We start from the raw sequence: 19,515 nt of genomic DNA on the forward strand, positions 1-19,515 counted from the left end.
AAAGGAGAGGGGGAGAGGATGTGGAGAATAGGGTAAGAGGGAAGCAAAGAGATAGAATTGCTTTAATAAGCTGCAAGATGGGCACTCAGCGGGGCATTAGACAACTCACCTGCTTTGGCAGAAACTGGACTAATCATTTGGAAGAATTAGGGATTTCTCTCCCACAAAAAAAATTCAATAATTTTCTCAAATATGACTGATCTATGGCTTCAGCTCAGTTGATAAAATCCTGTGTATTTCTTACCTTTCTTCCTCCTGCAACTATGCTGTGTGGTTCAGTTTCAGAAGCTACCAACATATGCTCTGTAAATAATTTGATATTCACCAGACACAGTTGTAATTTTCCAACCCGTGGCTTCCATATGCCATGTGGATTCCACTAAAACCTAATATACTTGGGGTTGGACCAGGAAACTTTTGCCAAGGAGCTAACAAAAGCTCCAAGGTCTTTGGGCAGAGCCCTGGCACAGCAAGGCTGTTGGTGAGTAACTCGGAGAAGTGTGCTCAACTTCAGCCTTCCCTGTTCTTCCTCCCTCCAAAGCCCTGCTTCAAAAATAGCTAATACAACCTTCCATGTTGAACATTTTAATTAGAAAGCTACAGAACATAACGGATTCTTCATACAAGTTTTTCATTCAAATAATTTAATAAAATGCAAACCAAAGTTTATACATCTCTTTAGTCATCTTTCCATGTTTCATTACCTTTTGGGGATTTAAACCACAAACAATTTTTCATTTCAGTCTTAAGAGATGGGCTTTGGGAGGCCGAGACGGGCGGATCACGAGGTCAGGAGATCGAGACCATCCTGGCTAACACAGTGAAACCCCGTCTCTACTAAAAATACACAAAAACTTAGCCGGGCGAGGTGGCAGGCGCCTGTAGTCCCAGCTACTCGGGAGGCTGAGGCAGGAGAATGGCGTGAACCCGGGAGGCGGAGCTTGCAGTGAGCTGAGATCCGGCCACTGCACTCCAGCCTGGGTGACAGAGCGAGACTCCGTCTCAAAAAAAAAAAAAAAAAAAAGAGATGGGGCACACTGGCTCATGCCTGTATTCCTGGCACTTTGGGAAGCTGACACAGGAGGATTCCCTGAGGTCAGGAGTTTAAGAACAGCCTGGGCAACATAGTGAGAACCCCATCTTTAAAAATAAATAAATATCGGGGACCAGGCATGGTGGCTCAAGCCTGTAATCCCAGCACTTTGGGCGGCCGAGATGGGCGGATCACGAGGTCAGGAGATCGAGACCATCCTGGCTAACACAGTGAAACCCCGTCTCTACTAAAAAATACAAAAAAACTAGCCTGGTGAGGTGGCGGGTGCCTGTAGTCCCAGCTACTCGGGAGGCTGAGGCAGGAGAATGGTGCAAACCCGGGAGGCGGAGCTTGCAGTGAGCTGAGATCCGGCCACTGCACTGCAGCCCAGGCAACAGAGCGAGACTCCGTCTCAAAATAAATAAATAAATAAATAAATAAATAAATAAATAAATATCAAGAAAAAAACTTAGGCATCTAAAATAGCCTGAATATTAAAAAAAAGACAACGGGGACAGTATTAGGGAATTCCTCTGCTTGAATACTTCAAAATAGCTTTGTTTCCAAAATTGTTTTTAGTCAGCCTAAAGGAAATGGGTGCTGGAGATGGATAATGATCTCCAAGGTAAACTGAGACACACACTGAGGGGTATGTTTCTGGGTGAACATGAAGCATGGATCACAGGGGCCACGTCCTCCCCATGGTAATGACCTGCTTGGGATCAGAAAGCAGCTCCGTCTGTCCTTGGAGGAGACTGCATGTGTCCTCAGGAGATGAATGGGCTGAACAAGCCGTCTTCCGTGTGCAGAGGCTCCTTCCAGTCATCTCTGCTCTTGCAGACACTTGCTTAGCCACGAGGGTAATCCACTGAACTGCTTGGCATTCTGCTAGTGGCCAGGCTGGACTGGCCTGCCCAGGCCAGCATCTTCTTTACTCCCTCACTGCTTCTTGTGTCCTTCCCAAAGCTGCCTGCCCTACTCTGATGGGCACTGTGGTCCTTAGTCAAGGGAAAGGCCAGCCGCTGGGCTTCCCACTAGCCTTCCAAATAAACTTGTGGTTGTCAGGCAGTGGGAGCCAATCCCAACACCAACTCCTGTTGCCCCTGTCCTTTGCAGGAAGGGGGAGGGCTGTGAAGGAGGAGGAGGGCCAAGTGCCCAGGCTGTTGGGTGAGGGCCAGAAAGAACCTGCTGTGACAATCCTTCCTTCCCTCAGTGCTGCTGAGGGGGCTGGGAATGAAACAGCCCCTCTGACTTTAGCCTGCCATCAGGGGCAGAGACAGAGGGCAAAACAGGGCAAAGAGCCAGCCACAGTTGGGCAGGGATCCAAGGCTCTCAGCTGAGCTGATTACAGATGACTGACTGTTGGGCCAAGGGAGATGGACAGTCCAAGTGTCCTTCCAAGTGTCCAAGTCGCCTTCAGCAGCCCTCCCTCATGCCTGTGCTAATGCGGCCCTTGCCCTTGGGCCCTGCCCCTCCAGGTCTCCAGTTAAAGGCCTCAGCTCTGGAAATCAAAGCTCTGAATGGGAAATGGAGATGCCCCCGGGTGCAAAGTGCTAGTGATTGGCATGTTTGTCACAAAAGAGCCCTGGAAAGCCTAAGAGTGGCTCACAGTAGAAGGAAGAAATGCACAGTGTGTTTCTCAGTTCAACAGAGGAAAAGTCTCTGCTTGACCAGAGATGGGACTCTTTCCAAGATGTCTGAACTGCCTGCCATTTTCTCCCGAAATTCAACTCTAAGGCAAGGAAGAAAACCCAAAAAGCTAATTATAGCCTCCAGGAACTCTCAGACCTTTCCACAAACTAGTCCTTGGTGATTCTGCAGGAGCTCTGAAGATACGGAACTTGTGTAGAGCAAAACTGGAAAGAACTGTTGTCTCTGAGGGGAAAAGCACACAAGCCCGCACGTGTCCTCTGGGCTCTTTCAAAGGGTCCTAAGATGTTCCCAGGAGATGACAATGAGGCAGCCACGGTCCTGCCGAGTCTTCAGAAATGGCCTTCCGGTGCAGCACACCAACATGGCACAAGTATACATATGTAACAAACCTGCACATTATGCACATGTACCCTACAACTTAAAGTATAATAATAATAAATAAATTTAAAAAAAAAAGAAAAAAAAAAAAGAAATGGCCTTCCTAGGATAAGTGCTCCTTACACATTTCTCCCCGGGGCGTCGCTGTCACAGGGATGGTGGTCACTACCTGATTCTGAAACACGAAGATCTTGATTCTTTCAAACACCCAGAGGAAGATAAGCAGGATGCTGACATACTGCACCCAGGCGAACTTTACCATCTCCCAGAATCCTGGCTGATAAGAACAGACAGTTAAAGAGTTGAGGACCACATGGTATAAGTCAAAGTAAACTAAGGTTTAGGCCAGACAGGAAATGGCAAGAATATTTCAAATACTCTTAAGATGAAAAGAATAATGAAAGATTATTAAAAAATAAATATGGATGATTCTGACTTAGAAGAATGGCTCAGAAAGAAATACGAACAGGAAATGATTTCCTCCCCTGTATAAAGAGCAGACTCAGTCATTTATGTGGAGATATAGTGCTATAGCAATTTCCAATCAAAGGTTCCCACATCTGTTTCTGCTGGCGACAAGTTTGGAATCTTTCCTTTTTGGAAGCTGAGTTACCACTGCCTCTCTAACAGAAAGGATATGATATGGTTTCCACAGGATATTGGATGACAGCATTAATCACAAATGGAGTTTCATGGCTCTGCCCACCAGCCAGAGGAAGCTGGAGTCATTCAGGATGGTGGCAACTGCAATACAATCATTAACCATTAATCCATGATGGGGGCAGCCTATTGGCAAAATATATTGAGGGCTATAAAAATTTTTTTTTTTCTTCTTTTTTTTTGAGAAGGAGTTTCGCTCTTGTTGCCCCAGGCTGGAGTGCAATGGTATGATCTTGGCTCACTGCAACCTCCGCCTCCCGGGTTCAAGCAATTATCCTGCCTCGGCTTCCTGAGTAGCTGGGTTTACAGGCATGCGCCAACACACCCAGCTAATTTTGTATTTTCAGTAGAGACGAGGTTTCTTCACGTTGGTCAGGCTGGTCCCAAACTCCCAACCTCAGGTGATCTGCCCACCTCGGCCTCCCAAAGTGCTGGGATTACAGGCATGAGCCACCACGCCTGGCTATAAAAATATTATTTTATTCCTGTGGGATATTCTGTACTTCAGAACTGAAAGAAATCATTCGAAAGCATTAAAAATTGTGTGTATAAAGTAGATTAACAAATAATTTGTTAAGATACTTGTCAAAAAAATATTTGATATGGTTTGGCTCTGTGTCTCCATCCAAATCTCACCTTGAATTGTAACAAACCCCATGTATCAAGGACAGGACCAGATGGAGATAACTGAATCATGAGACATGTTTCCCCATGCCGTTCTCGTGATAGTGAGTTCTCATGAGATCTGATGGTTTTATTTGGGGCTTCCCCCTTAGCTCTGCTCTCATTCTCTCTTCTGCCGCCCTGTGAAGAGGTGCCTACTGCCAGGATTGTGAGGCCTACCCAGCCATGCAGAACTGCAAATCAATTAAACCTCTTTTCTTTATAAATTACCCAGTCTCGGTATGTCTTTACAGCCGTGTAAAATGGACTAATATTTATATTAAAATACGTCAAAAACTTGGAAATGGTCATGTGATCATCTACAATTGCTGAATGGCTGACTGAAAGAATAACATGTTGCCACTCTAAATAATATGTTTGGCTGGACAATGTCACGCATTCTTGTAATCCCAAGGATCTGGGAGGTCAAGGTGGGAGGGTCACTTGAGGCCAGGAGTTTGGGAACAGCTTGGCTAACATATCGAGACTCTCTCTCTACCAAAAAATAAAAAAATTAGCTGGGCATGGTGGCACGTGCCTGTAGTCCTAGTGGCCCAGGAGGCTGAGGTGAGATGATCACTGAACCCACAGCAGTTCGAGGTGACAATTGGCTATGATTACAGCACTGCACTCCAGCCTGAGCATCAGAACATGACCCTGTGCCTCTTCAAGAAAAAAAATTAGAACTTTGTAGCAGTGTGGGGAAATACTTCTATTACATAGAAATACAAATAATTGCCGGGCGCGGTGGCTCACGCCTGTAATCCCAGCACTTTGGGAGGCCGAGATGGGTGGATCACGAGGTCAGGAGATCGAGACCATCCTGGCTAACATGGTGAAATCCCATCTCTACTAAAAATACAAAAAATTAGCCGGGCGTAGTGGTGGGCACCTCAGCCTTCTCCGGAGGCTGAGGCAGGAGAATGGTGTGAACCTGGGAGGCGGAGCTTGCAGTGAGCCGAGATCGCGCCACTGCACTCCAGCCTGGGCGACAGAGCAAGACTCCATCTCGAAAATAAAAAGAAAAAAGAAAAAATAAATTAAAAAATAAAAATCCACATAAGAATAAAGAGTGAAAAAAGTAAAGAAAAACATCAGTTTCTTGGGCCGTGCTTTTTAGTTTTGTTTTAGAATTCCCTTTATTATTAGAAAAATGCTAATGTATGACATGAAATCAGAAAGCAATACTGGATTTGCAATCGTCTCCCTTGTGAAATGTTTGTGTGTCGTCTCCATGACGTCTGCTTGCCAAGTAACACTGTAGATGCCTTTACAGAAAACCTCAGTCACTGACCAGCCAAACGAGCCGAGTCAACACATGCCCTGGCCTAGAGCTCTGTAAGGAATGAGCACACTGTGCCTTCTGGCAGGAAGCAGGGGCACTCCTGTTCTCCTGCCGGACTGCTAATGTGGGGAGAGTCACCCCCGTCCTCTGCTTCTCTCTGAAAAGCATGAACAGCAATTTGTCTTTGGCATCTGTTATAGGTGTGGTATGGGGAACAACTCAATTAGGCTTACATTTTTTAAAAGGGAAACTCATCAAGCCAGTGGTAGGAAAATGATGGCATTTAACTATCACTAACCTTCTGGACCATGGGATGCTGGAGGGGTGGGGGCGGTCCCAGGTCTGAAGATGAGGACGAAAAGGACAAATCCTGGACAGCACATTTGCTCCCATCGTTGAGCATTCACAGCTTTTCACATTTTTATCACAAGGGTTCCAGTTCTGCTTGTCTCTGTTGCCCCCACCAACCTTGAAAGTCCTGAGCAGCGGCTGAGCTCTACCTGTGACTCACCGTTCCTCTCCTGGTAGGCAGCAACAACATGGGTGAGGTCATAGTCATAGGCAAAGGGGCTGGTCCCATTGATCACGGATACCTGGGACACAGGAGGATGTGGTGTGAGCACCTGGGAGACTCCTCCTCTCTTCCTTCTACCCTTCTGCCCACCCAGGCTGGTCCCACAGAGCACCCTCTCGTTCTTGGTGGCCTACTGCAGTATCAATAATCTTCTCTTCAAAGGTGAATAAACTCTCTTGCAACAATTTAAGTTCATTTACTCTGTCCTTCCTTCTGTGGGGATGAAAATAAGTGGTCAGTGTCCATGTTTCATGGGTTTTAAAGCTACTTATAAAATCTCTCTCTGCTGGATGTCATGGCTCATGTCTGTAATCCCAGCAATCTGGGAGGCTGAGGCAGGAGGGTCTGCTTGAGGCCAGAAGTTCGAGACTAGCCTGGGCAACATAAAGACCCCATCTCTACCAAAAAAAAAAAAAAAAAAAACTCAATAAAATAGGCATTGTGGTGCCTCCAGGAGTATGAGGCACAATGAGTCATAAGTAGGCCACTGCACTTCAGCCTTGGCCACAGCGTGAGACTCTAGTTTTTTTATTAAAAAGGTGGTGCGAGGGCAGGCACAGTGGCTCACACCTGCCAGCATGTTAGGAGGCCAAGGTGAGTAGATCACTTGGGTCCAGGAATTTGACACCAGCCTGAGAAACATGCCCCATCTCTACAAAAAATGTAAAATTTAGTCAGGCATGCTACCATGCACCTTAGTCCCAGCTAGGTGCTCAGAAGGCTGAGGTAGGAGAATCACCTGAGTCTGGGGAGGTCGAGGCTGCAGTGAGCCATGATTGCGCCACTGCACTCCAGCCTGGGTGACAAAGTGAAACCTTGTTACAAAAAATAAATAAAATTATAAATGAAATTGTTTTAAAAAAAGGTTAGGTGCGGTAGCTCATGTCTGTATTCCCAGTACCCTTGGAGGCTGAGGTGGGAGGACGGCTTATAACTGATAATTTCCCTTTTTCATTTTCCAAAGTACAGCAGCCCAACTTCTATGGTCCCCACTGTGATAAAATAAAGGTGAAGAATGAGTGATTACATGCATAAGTTCCGGACACAGAAAGTTCCTGGCTCTGTTATACTTTCAAGATGTGAATCTTTGGGAAAATTAATCACTGTAAGCCCCAGTTTTGTCTTCTGCAAAATGAGTTCATTCTTTAAACAAGTCTCTCTGTGAGCTTATCATATGACATGATAAGCTAGGCACAGACGTGATAGTGTATGAGATGCCACTGCTGTCAAGCCTGAGGGAGACAACAAATAAACACATAAACACGTGTCCTGAGTAGGCCAGGCGGCAGGAGGGAGAGAGTGGCTGAGAGATGGTGGAGGGAGGGGCTGTTGCTGTAGAAGCAGGTCAGGGAAGGACTGTGCTCCGCGATATCTGAACAGGGACCTGACTGGCATGGTCAGATAAGCCGCACGGATGCCTGGCAGGGGAAATGGCAAAAGCAAAAGCCCTGAGGTGGCAGCTGCTTCTCGGGTTTGAGGAACAGCAAAAAGGCCAAGGTGGCTGCAAGGAAGCAAGAGGGACAGCAAAGGGACTACTGGCTGGAGTGCTGGGAAAGGACATTGCAGGCAGCTCAGAGGTTGCTGTGATGATTAAAGGAGACGATACAGGTAACCCCCCGCACTCAGGGGTGGCATATGTTATGGGTTCAGTAAACTGTCTAGTAGTATTTCTGAAATACTTTACATGAGCATTTTACATCATCATTTTACATAATCTCTTGGAAACACATACTCCAAGTGCATGTATGGAAGAGAGAATATGTGTGTGTGTGTGTGCACGCACATGTGTACCTAAAAACAATAAACAATTTAGTTATTCAACAAACACAGATTTTTTTCTCTGTCTCCCTCTAGGTGTAAATACATGTGTATCTTCATAGCCTGAAAAGACTTCATGGCAAGAATTCCTCAGAAGGCCCCTTGAAAGCCACCCACAGAGAAATGTTTCTATTTTTTATTCCCCTCTTCAAAGAACTCGATGAACAGTAACACACAGAAACAAAGGAGCTGGACAATGAGAAGCGCCCTTACGTTGTATCGGGCATCTAGGCCACCACAGCTCAGCAGCTGCTTCTGCTGCAGCCTCAGGTCTCCGTTCACATATAATTGGGATCCCGGGACAGGAAAGGAGGACTGGAGAAACGCCATGCTCTGCATCACGAGGGTCACCATCCTCTGAAATCATTAGAAGGACCAACATACCAACCGCCATCAGATCTGAAGGGCTCTGGGTGCTAAGAGTCACCTGTCTTGGCTGAAACCTAAGGGGCCCTCACATACCTAGCGTAGCCATGCAGGAAACACTGCCTAGAACCTTCTGAGCTATTAACAGCCCATATCAGTTAACATGACTTTAGTGAAAACCATGCGATTGGCCTAAGTTAAATCCCAAGCTACGTGGGGAAGAGGGCCTGCTACAGTGTGGGTCTTCTAGAAATCAGAAGAAGGGTTCTGGTCTATTAAAAATACACAAGGGAGGCCGGGCGCGGTGGCTCAAGCCTGAATCCCAGCACTTTGGGAGGCCGAGAAGGGCGGATCACGAGGTCAGGAGATTGAGACCATCCTGACTAACATGGTGAAATCCCGTCTCTACTAAAAAATACAAAAAACTAGCCAGGCGAGGTGGCAGGCCCCTGTAGTCCCAGCTACTCGGGAGGCTGAGGCAGGAGAATGGCGTGAACCCGGGAGGTGGAGCTTGCAGTGAGCTGAGATCCGGCCACTGCACTCCAGCCTGGGCGACACGGCGAGCCTCTGTCTCAAAAAAAAAAAAAAAAAAAAAAAAAAGACACAAGGGAGAGGACAGCCTCCCAGTGGACTGAATCACATGTAATTAATTGATAGGAGAAAGTCAGGATGAGCTACACACCGAGAACGTGCTCCGTGGACTGCTGGGGAAGCTCCAGCTTAAAATGTAACATGTCCATCTTCCCATCCTGGTTCCTGTCTCCTTCTCTAGTCTAGGAAACCCAAACAGGGCCAGCAGCCCTGGTCACTAACGAGTCTGGGAGGAATCCACATCACTTTTGTACATACACAATGACCCACTGTCTTGCTGTACACAACAGGCATTCTCTCCCCCACCAAAAGAAAAAGAAAAATAGACAGGTGTAAATGCATTAATACTGGGGTAAGAGACACAAAGTGCATGGCCCTTGAACTTCATATCTGAGTCTTTCAAACGATCACTGGCCAAAATAAATGGGAACTTGAAGTGGCAATAACAAGACAAGAAACATGTGAATAGCATTTGTCTCGTTTGATCTTTTTTTAAATTTATAAAATTTAAAATTTAAAATTTATAGTTGTAAATTTTATTTTTTAAATTTAAAAATATTTTTAAGGCAGGGATCCTCCTGCCTTGGCCTCGCTAAATGCTAAGATTATAGGCGTGCACCACTACGCCCAGTCAGATCAGATCTTATTTGTTTTGTACTGGTGTTTTTTTCTTTTTCATAAACATGCCTGGATTTGTATGGAAAATTTAAACAGTGTATCAGAATTGTCTTCTATGCCTCTAGAAGCAACTTTTTAAAATAGAAAAACACCTAATCCTAATCATTATGCATTCCCCCAACAAACTCAACAGAAAATCACCAAGCTCTATTGACACATTCTGAAACCACAAGTGTCTCTGCTTCGGATTCTTGATGTTGGATCTCATCTCACCATTCATGTGAGGACCTGAAAGCCTTGTGCATCTTTTAGTAGCGATCAATGAAATGGAAAAGGAATCTATGTCAAATCAACAAAGCATTAAACCACATCTGTATGATAAATTATGGGCATGAAAGTAAGGAAAAGAAACAGAGATCTGTGGAAGAGAAAAAGACAAATTATAGCTCATGAAGCATATGTAGGCAGTAAAAATAAATTGGTATCCACTCCCACCATCCAATCTGACCTCACAGTGATCCTAAAATGATCAGCAGGAAAGGACGGTTACTGAAAAGTGATCACTGCTGACATGATCCCTCCATACAACTCTGGATCTTTCTGCTACAAGTGATCCTTCCCCACTGTAGGTTCCCAGAACGATTCTACTATGGTGTAGCAGCATTCCCACCTGGATCCCCCATCTACTGATTCATTTTGATTCCCACCATTACTATTATGTGAGGAAAATAATTGTTGTACTTTTTTGGGCTAATAAGGTCATTTGAGACGAAGAAATCCCAGTTTTCAGAAACTTTCAATTATTTATTTCCTTCTAGACAATAATATCCTTATTGTAGGTCTTGTTTTAGAGAAACCTCCCTCCCTCTTCTCTTGTATACTTTCTCTCTGCCCTGTTTCATCAGCTTCGGGGAGGGATATCTACTACCAGGGCTGATGATCAAGTTACTGAGGTAATGATGGACTAGTCATTACGGGTAGGATGAAAAGAGCCTGCCTTGTCTTCCTGTGGATTTTCTTCAATTGGGACTTGGGTAGAAAATGTTATGTAACTCTCTGTGACAGATCCACGCCTTCTGGATCTCTAGGGTTGGACAGGAAACAAAGATCACATTTCTCAACTTGCAACAGAGGATAGTGGCCAGGAGACAACTGCCAGACGCCAACACACTGTGGGGCACGGGGAGAAATTCATTTCATTTGATCTTTACAATAAATGTTGAGCCCCAGGCAGGCAGAACAAGTATTTTCCCATTACATAGTTGAGAAAACCACAGGTGAGGGAGGTTAGGGCATTTATCAGAGGTACAGCAAGTAACCGTGAAGACAGAATTTCAGATCAGGTCTTTGACTTCAAATGTGGTATCCTTTCCAGGACTAAAATATCCAGACTGACTTACTTACTTGCTTACTTATTTATTTATTTTTGAGACGGAGTCTCGCTCTGTTGCCCAGGCTGGAGTGCGGTGGCATGGTCTTGGCTCACTACAACCTCCGCCTCCTGGGTTCAAGCAATTCTCCTGCCTCAGTCTCCTGAGTAGCTGGGATTACAGGCATCTGCCACTTCGCCCAGCTAATTTTTTGTATATTTAGTAGATATGGGGTTTCACCATGTTGGCCAGGCTGGTCTTGAACTCCTGACCTTGTGATCCGCCCGCTTTGGCCTCCCAAAGTGCTGGGATTACAGGTGTAAGTCACCACGCCCAGTCAGATTTATATAAAAATTCAAAAAGAAGACAGTGGGTTGGAAAAGTCTTTTTGCAAAACGGCAGCACCAGGCATCAAAGTCTGTATACTTGCCTGTGTGCATAATTCCAGTCTAAGTTCAGAGAGGGCAGAGATGTGGCTCAGCACCATCAATAGTGTCTACTTGTTAAATTCACTCATTAATCTGTTAGGAACTTTTTGAGGCCCTACAGGCACTATTCCAGATGACGAGAATATAACCTAAACAAAACAGACAAAGTCTCCATCCTAATGGAGCTTATGTTCCTAACCAAGAAGACAGAAAATAGATTAATAAATATGCAACAATATCAAATAGTGATAAGTGCCACAGAGAAAAATGAGGCAGGCTAAAATGAAAGAATAATGAAGGTAGAATTTAACAAAAAGTTTTAAAGAAAATATTCAGGATGACCTGACATGTTGGAGACCTGAAGGAAGTGAGGTGATGAGGTGATGGGGTGCAACAATGTCTCAGGGATGAAGGATCTAGACTCAACAAGTGCATGTGCTCTGGGTACCCATGGGGCCAGTACAGCTGGCAGAATGGGTGAGAGGGAGAGCAGGGTGGACACAGGGGACAGAGAATTGAGGATGCAAAGGGTGTATCTCCCAAAAACAACCTGTCACTAAGCTAGACTCTCACCCCTATGGGCTAACAAGGGTTGGCTCTGTTATCACTTGGACCACTGAAGAAGTCAATTAATTAATTCCATTTAGTTGAAAGTAAGCCTAACATATGTGCAACAGCTACAAAGGCAGGCATTCAAAGGTCACTACTTCCTCAACACAAACTCCAGGTCACTATCTAACCTCCCACAGGTGCCTGGCCAAGATAATTCACAAATGACACAACCACTTCACACCTATGAGGTATATGCAGGATTTGAAACAATTATTATATCCATTGATTGTCCCACGTGATCCCTCCACATATCCGAGGAGAGAGGTGGGTACTCTCATGCCCAGGATATGGATAGATAAATTGAGGCTGAATAAATGAACTACTGCCCTTCCTCCACCAATGAAAAAAGCCACCTTTAGTCAATAGTGTCAATCAGAAATTGAGGGCAGGATTCTCGGTCTTCAGGGTTTCAGGCCCCACCTCTTCCACAACAAACTTATATCCTCCTGCAGCTTCTTTTCTGGCTGCCATTAGGCCAGGAGCTAATCCTACCTTTGCTGCCCAGAGACTCGCCCTCCCTGGCTGGCAGCAGCTCCAGAGGGGGCAGTGCCCGCATTTGGATACTGCTCTTCCCTGACAAATGTGCACCCATCAGAGCTCTGGCGCCCACACAAATCCCTCCTGCCTGGGCAGCTACTGTGGCTCCTGGCTCAGTCAAGAGCAGCCTGGCCTCCCAGCTGAGGCCCCCTGTCCACCACCCACTGCCAGCTCATCCCCAAGCCCCAGCACAGCACCATGCCTCTCTTCCAAGGCAGAAAGACCATCTTCTATCCCGAGTCCTCACCTGCCACTCCCAAATCAATCTGACCCTCTGACCACCCAAACACCTAGTCTGCAGAAAGTTCTAGGATGGCATCAGGAATTCACTGGTCCAAAGCGAAAAAATGGGATGCAAACCTGCCTCCAAGAACTCAGACTAAGACCTGGTGTGGTGGCTCACACCTGTAATCCCAGCACTTTGGGAGGCCGAGGCAGGTGGATCTCACCTGAGGTCAGGAGTTCAAGACCAGCCTGGTCAACATGGTGAAACCCCATCTCTACTACTACTACTACTACTAAAAATTGGCTAGGTGTGGTGGCGTGTGGCTGTAATCCCAGTTACTCGGGAGCCTGAGGCAGGAGAATCACTGGAATCTGGGAGGCAGAGGTTGCAGTGAGCTGAGATTGTGCCACTGCACTGGAGCCTGGGCGACAGACTGAGACTCTGTTCCCCCACCAAAAAAAAGCAAATAACAACAAAAACAAAAATTAGCTGTGCATGGTGGCACGCTCCTGTAATCCCAGCCACTTGGGAGGCTAACGCAGGAGAATTGGTTGAATCTGGGAGGCGGAGGCTGCAGTGAGCCGAGATCACACCACCACTGCCCTCCAGCCTGGGCGACAGAGCAAGACTCTGTCTCAAAAAAACAAAAAAAAGAACTCAGATTAATCACCACTGCCTGCTGTCTGCCCCCATTGACATGAGATCACCCCCTGGACCCCTGCTGTGGAAGGCTTCTGCTGAAGCCATGATAAGCATAGCTTTTAGTAGTAATTCAAGGCACTGCTGGAGCCTGGTTTCTTACTGACTGTCCCATAACCATCAGGGCAGTGACCTAGGAGGCAGGACCCTGATCTGCCAGAAACACATGAAGCTGGAAACTTCCAGAAAAGTGGGTCTGGACACAGGTATGCCAACCAACTAAGGGCTGAACTGTGTGCACCACAGATTCCCGTGTTAAACATGATAGGGCTGTGGCCTTACAAGAGGAAGAGATCTCAATCTCCTGATCTCTCTCTGCTCTGTGAGGACATAGAAGGCACCCAACTTCAAGTCAGAACCCAACCATGCGGGCACCCTTATCTGGCACCCTTATCTCACACTTCCATCGTCCAGAACTGAGGAAACAATGTCTGTGTGTGTGTGTTCAGAGACATGGTCCCTCTCCGTTGCCCAGGCTGGAATGCAGTGCTCAATCACAGCTCACCGCACCCTTGAACTCCTGGTCTCAAGCAATCCTCCCACCTCGGCCTCCCAAAGTGCTGGCATTACAGGTGTGAGCCATAAGGCCAGCCAATGTCTGTTTTTTTCTTTTGTTTGTTTGTTTTTGAGACAGAGTTTCACTCTTGTTGCCCAGGCTGTAGTGCAGTGGTGCCATCTCGGCTCACTGCAACCTCTGCCTCCCAGGTTCAAGCGATTCTCCTGTCTCAGCCTCCTGAGAAGCTGGGATTACAGACATGTGCCACCACGGCCAGCTAATTTTTTGTATTTTTAGTAGAGACGGAGTTTCGCCATGTTGGTCAGGCTGGTCTCGAACTCCTGACCTCAGGTGATCCGCCCGCCTCAGCCTCCCAAAGTGCTGGGATTACAGGCATGAGCCACTGCGCCTGACCCCAGTGTCTGCTTTTTAAGACAAACTAATCTGTGGTATTTCATTAAGGCAGCACAACCTAAGATACCAACACTCAACCCTTCCCACTTCCCCAGGAACACAGCCCCTGCCCCAGGAGGTCTGCTAGGTGTCTGACCCACATCTCAATTTTCCTTTTTTTTTTTTTTTGAGATGGAGTCTTACTCTGTCGCCCAGGCTAGAGTGCAGTGGCACGATCTTGGCTCACTGCAACCTCTGCCTCCCGTGTTCAAGCGCTTCTCCTGCCTCTGCCTCCTGAGTAGCTGGGACTACAGGCACATGCCACCTAGCCCAGCTATTTTTTGTATTTTTAGTAGAGACAGAATTTCACCATGTTGGCCAGGCTGGTCTTGAACTCTTGACCTCAAGTAATCCACCCGCCTCAGTCTCCCAAAGTGCCGGGATAGCAGGTGTGTGCCACCATGCCCAGCTAATTTTTGTATTTTTAGTAGATACAGGGTTTCACTATGTTGGCCAGGCTGGTCTTGAACTCCTGACTTTGTGATCCACCCACCTCAGCCTCCCAAAGTGCTGGGATTACAGGCATGAGCCACTGCAACTGGCCATCAGTCTTCTTAAAAGCTTAAAGGTCAATTTGTAAACAGGATCTGGTGTAGCAGGCCAGAACCTCCCTCAGGGTTTGAAAAGGGGAGGCACACTGCACCCCCTACAAGCTTGAGCCAAATCCATTAGCTCCTTCAGGGCCTACATATATTATATAGCATCACTAAAGTCACTTCAAGTAGGAAAAAAAGGCTTTATTAAGGTAATATATAAAGCTGTTTCAGATGGATGAGATTATTAAAGGATTATAATAGCAAAGGCAAACACAGTTCTATAAAACACTTTTTAAAAAGTGATTTCCCTTTAATCTACTGCACCTTAATTTGCCATCTATTTAATAACTATTTGTCGATTGTCATATAATACTTTTCATTTCCCTGGCTCAACACTGTCAAAAATCTTTGTCAAAGTATCTTGTAGTATTTCTTTGTTCACTGCTTCAAATCAAGTGTGTGCATTATCTTCAGTTTTGTTGGCAGCTTTACTTTGGCAACTAAAGGCACATCAGTTTCCTATAAGGAAGTCAGACAACTAATCCATAATAAAAGACGGCTGGGCACGGCGGCGCATGCCTGTAATTCCAGCACTTTCAAAGGCCAAAGCAGGAGGATGGCTTAAAGCCAGTAGCTGGAGACCACCCATGTGTGGGAACATGTATCTGAGGTCCTGGCTTCTCTGTAGTCCTAGCTACTGGGGAGGCTGAGGCAGGAATTGTGTGAGCCCAGAAGTTCAAGGTTATAGTGAGCTATGATCACATCACTGCACAACACTACACAACATCACTACACAACAGAGCGAGACCCCATGTCTTTAAAAAAGAAAAAAAGAAAAAAAAAAAAAAAGGCTGGGAGTGGCGGCTCACACCTATAATCCTTGCACTTTGCGAGGCCGAGGTGGGAGGATCATTTGAGCTCAGGAGTTCAAGACTAGACTGGGCCACATGGGGAGACCCTATCTCTACAAAAAAATAAAAATAAAAAACTAGCTGGGCATGGTGGCTCACACCTGTGGTCCCAGACACTCAGGAGGCTGAGTTGGGAGAATCATTTGCGCCCAGGAGGTGGACACTACAGTGAGCCATGACAGCACCACTGTACTCCAGGCTGGGCAACATACTAAGACCTTGTCTCAAATGAATAAAAAAATAAAAGAATATAAGGGGAAATGAGATTAAGCACTGTGGTAGAATGGGTCCCAAAAGGTGTTCAAATTCTCATCCCCAAAACCTGTGAATAGGTTACAAGGCAAAAGGTGTTGAAGACATGGTTTGCTAGCCTATTTAACAAAATGAAGAAAATAACTTTTAAAAATCCTGTGATTAAATTAAGGATATTTAATCAGTTCTGATTAAAGATCTTGCAGTAGGGGGTTATTGTAAATTTTCAAGACGGGTCTAAAGTAATCATGTTTGTTTGTGAGGAGGAGACAGGAGGTCAGAGTCAGATTTGAAGATGTTACGCCGCTGGATTTGGAGAAGAGGAGGGGACCACGGGCCTAGGAATGCAGGTGGCCTCTAAAAGCTGGTAAAGTCAAGGAAAGAAATTCTTCCTAGAGCCTCTAGAAAGAACATAGTCCTGTTGACACCTTGGTTTTAGCCCAGAGACATCAATTTGGACTTTTGACCACCAGAAGTATGAACTGTAAGATTACAAAATCAATATGGTTTTAAGTAGCTCAATTTGGGGAATTAATTACAGTAACAATAGCAAACTTATACAAACATTAAGAATTTATTCATTAATCTGTGAATATTTATTTATTTATTTTTGAGTCTCACTCTGTCACCCAGGCTGGAGTCGAGTGGCACAATCTCAGCTCACTGCAACCTCCACCTCCTGGGATCAAGAGATTCTCCTGCCTCTGCCTCCTGAGTAGCTGGGACTACAGGCACACGCCAACATGTCCGGCTAATTTTTGTATTTTTAGTAGCGACAGAACTTCATGTTGGCCAGGCTGGTCTTGAAGTCTTGACCTCTAGTAATCCACCCGCCTCAGCCTCCCAAAGCGCTGGGACAGCAGGTGTGCACCACCACGCCCAGCTAAGTAGCTGGGATTACAGGCACAAGCCACTATGTCGAGCTAATTTTTTTGTATTTTTAGTAGCAATGGGGTTTTGCCATGTTGGCCAGGCTGGTCTCGAACTCCTGACCTCAGGTGATCGCCCACCTTGGCCTCCCAAAGTGCTGGGATTACAGGCATGAGCCACTGTGCCCAGTCCATCTATGAATATTTACAGAGTTTGTTCTATATGCTGGCAACATTGGTGAAAAAAAGAGTCTAAGATGCCTGCTCTCAAAGAGTTTATTTCTTTAAGGATATATTTTCAGAGAGATATTGCAGTGAAAGAGAACAGACACAGAGAACATAAACACAAGGGGTCTATAATGGCCTGCTCCCTGGCCTCTAACTGCCACAGCAGAGTCACCTAACTCCCAACCAAGGCCTCAAGACCAACCTGGCCCCAAATGGCAGCAATGGAAAGAACCCGAGCCAAGTGGGCAGCGTGAGGCTCAGCACTCAGCCCCCCTTCCAGCTGGCCCCACTCTCATCTTGTGTTCCAGCGAACAACTGGGTCAACACAGCCCGTTCCTCTGGGGTTCTAAGCAGACCACATGAGTCCTCCTGGGGATTAAGAGTTTTATGTGGTCCTGCAACTCTATGCTGAGGCTGGGCTGCCTTGATACTAATCATTGCCCATCAGCCTGCAGCTCCACGCGTTGCCCACTGGGAGGTTCCTCTCTTGTCAAAGCCTGGACGTCCAACTGTCTTCTCCACTCCTCCCTAACAAGAGAACGTGCCCACTGAACTACCAACTGTAGTCAACCACCTGTCTCTGAATACTGCCTGCCTGCTCCTCCCTGGTTCTTGGGTGTGCCCCTGGCCTGCCTCACCTCAGTGGTCTCTGGGTCCTAGCCTGACCAGACTTTGTCCTGATCAGGCTTTCCATCTATTCTCCACGCAAAGCCAGTAAGTCAATGCCACTGAGTACGGGATTTCTTCTCGGGATACAGCAAATATTCTCAAATTGATTGTGACAGTTCAAAGGAAGCTGTGCCAAAGACCTGGAAGGCTTAGTGGGAGAACCGGCAACAGGTGGCACCAGGTCTGGGAGATTCCTAGAAAGCGGAGCGGGTCTCGGAGGGGGTGGATTTGGCCCGAGGCGCCCGCGCGGAGGGGCCGGGCTGCAGCCCCCGGGCAAAGGGAGCGCGAGCTCTGATCCCTCAGCCGGGCCGGGCCGCTCCGAGACACCTCGAAGGACGCCGGGCGCCGTGGGGGCAACCCAGGCAGGGCGGGGACCACCGCCTCCCGGGCTCGTGGGGTGCAGCTCTGAACCTGAGACGCTCGGAAGCTCCAAAGGCCAAGACCCGCTCGGGTGGCAGTCGAGCGCCCTCCAGCCCCGGGCCCACCTGCGGCCGCTCCCTGCACCTCACGCCCAGCGGGACTCCAGGGCTCTGCCTCAGGGACCGGCGAGGAAGTGACGGGGAAAGGGTCTCCAGGAGGACAGCGCCCACCCAGCAGGTCGGCAGCACACCGGGGATCCCGCCCGGACTCGGGGCGCCCACAACCTGGCCGACCCGCCGCTGCCGTCGCTCCCCTCGCGCTCCATCAGGTCGCCCTGCACCACAGAGTTGAGGGACGAGCGGCCGAAGGGCGGCAGCGGCCAGCCACCAGCACCCTCATCTCCTCAGGGTCACCTCCAGCCGGGACCCTCTTCCCTGCATCCCAACGGCGCTGCCAAGTGACCGTTCCCTCCTCCTATCACAAGGCGCTGCAGCCGGCGGGGGCAGAGCCGGAGTTGTTCCCGCCCCCGACGTTGCGCGCGGCTCGCACAGACCCACCCCCACGGACGCGGGCCTTCCTGGAGAAGCTGCCCCTGCCCGCCAAGTGCGCGCTCTGCCCTGCCCTTCTCTGCAGCGCCCCCTGTAAGAAAGAAGGGAATTGCAAGGCCGGGTGCGGTGGCTCAAGCCTGTAATCTCAGCACTTTGGGAGGCCGAGACGGGCGGATCACGAGGTCAGGAGATCGAGACCGTCCTGGCTAACACAATGAAACCCCGTCTCCACTAAAAATACAAAAAAATTAGCCGGGCGTGGTGGCGGCGCCTGTAGTCCCAGCTACTCGGGAGGCTGAGGCAGGAGAATGGCGGGAACCCGGGAGGCGGAGCTTGCAGTGAGCCGAGATCGCGCCACTGCACTCCAGCCTGGGCGACAGAGCGAGACTCCGTCTCAAAAAAAAAAAAAAAAAAAAAAAAAAAAAAAAAGAAGGGAATTGCATGCGGCCCAGCAGACCAGGGCTGTGGATTTACCTGGGATCTGGCAAAGCAGTGATCAGAACAGATTTGTAACATTGTAGTATCTAGGCCTGGACCCCAATATTTACGAAGTCTTCATGAGTAGAATAAGAACATTCTCAGGCCGGGTGCGGTGGCTCACGCCTGTACTCCCAGCACTCCAGGAGGCCGAGGCGAGCGGATCACTTGAAGTCAGTAGTTTGGGACCATCCTGGCCAACATG

General features: G+C 47.6%; 5 protein-coding genes across 12 annotated transcripts in view; 1 reads left to right on the plus strand and 4 right to left on the minus strand.

Moving 5' to 3' along the window:
• TMEM170A (transmembrane protein 170A) overlaps positions 1 to 18,212 on the minus strand; it is a 69,356-nt gene extending 51,144 nt beyond the window's left edge. Inside the window, exon 1 of the mRNA XM_050772811.1 lies at positions 18,066 to 18,212. The gene's annotated coding sequence lies outside the window, so the exon portion shown is untranslated. The remainder of the gene's footprint in view (positions 1 to 18,065) is intronic.
• Positions 1 to 19,515, plus strand: part of GABARAPL2 (GABA type A receptor associated protein like 2) — a 625,498-nt gene that overhangs the window by 537,808 nt on the left and 68,175 nt on the right. The gene's annotated exons all lie outside the window — the stretch shown is intronic.
• The window catches only part of CFDP1 (craniofacial development protein 1), a 934,470-nt gene that overhangs the window by 211,095 nt on the left and 703,860 nt on the right, over positions 1 to 19,515 (minus strand). The window lies entirely within an intron of this gene.
• Positions 1,498 to 19,515, minus strand: part of TMEM231 (transmembrane protein 231) — a 65,157-nt gene continuing 47,139 nt past the window's right edge. For both annotated transcript variants that reach the window (XR_007721836.1, XR_007721835.1), the window contains one exon: positions 1,498 to 2,821. The gene's annotated coding sequence lies outside the window, so the exon portion shown is untranslated. The remainder of the gene's footprint in view (positions 2,822 to 19,515) is intronic.
• LOC126943774 (transmembrane protein 231-like) lies at positions 6,004 to 9,357 on the minus strand. Its single transcript, XM_050772816.1, has 3 exons — positions 9,113 to 9,357; positions 8,278 to 8,421; positions 6,004 to 6,265 (listed from the first exon to the last, which is right to left on the minus strand). The coding sequence occupies exons 1-3, from the start codon at positions 9,176 to 9,178 to the stop codon at positions 6,086 to 6,088; spliced, it is 390 nt and encodes a 129-aa protein (XP_050628773.1). The 5' UTR covers positions 9,179 to 9,357; the 3' UTR covers positions 6,004 to 6,085.

This window comes from Macaca thibetana, chromosome 20 (genome assembly GCF_024542745.1).
Source record: "Macaca thibetana thibetana isolate TM-01 chromosome 20, ASM2454274v1, whole genome shotgun sequence".
NCBI lineage: Eukaryota > Metazoa > Chordata > Mammalia > Primates > Cercopithecidae > Macaca > Macaca thibetana.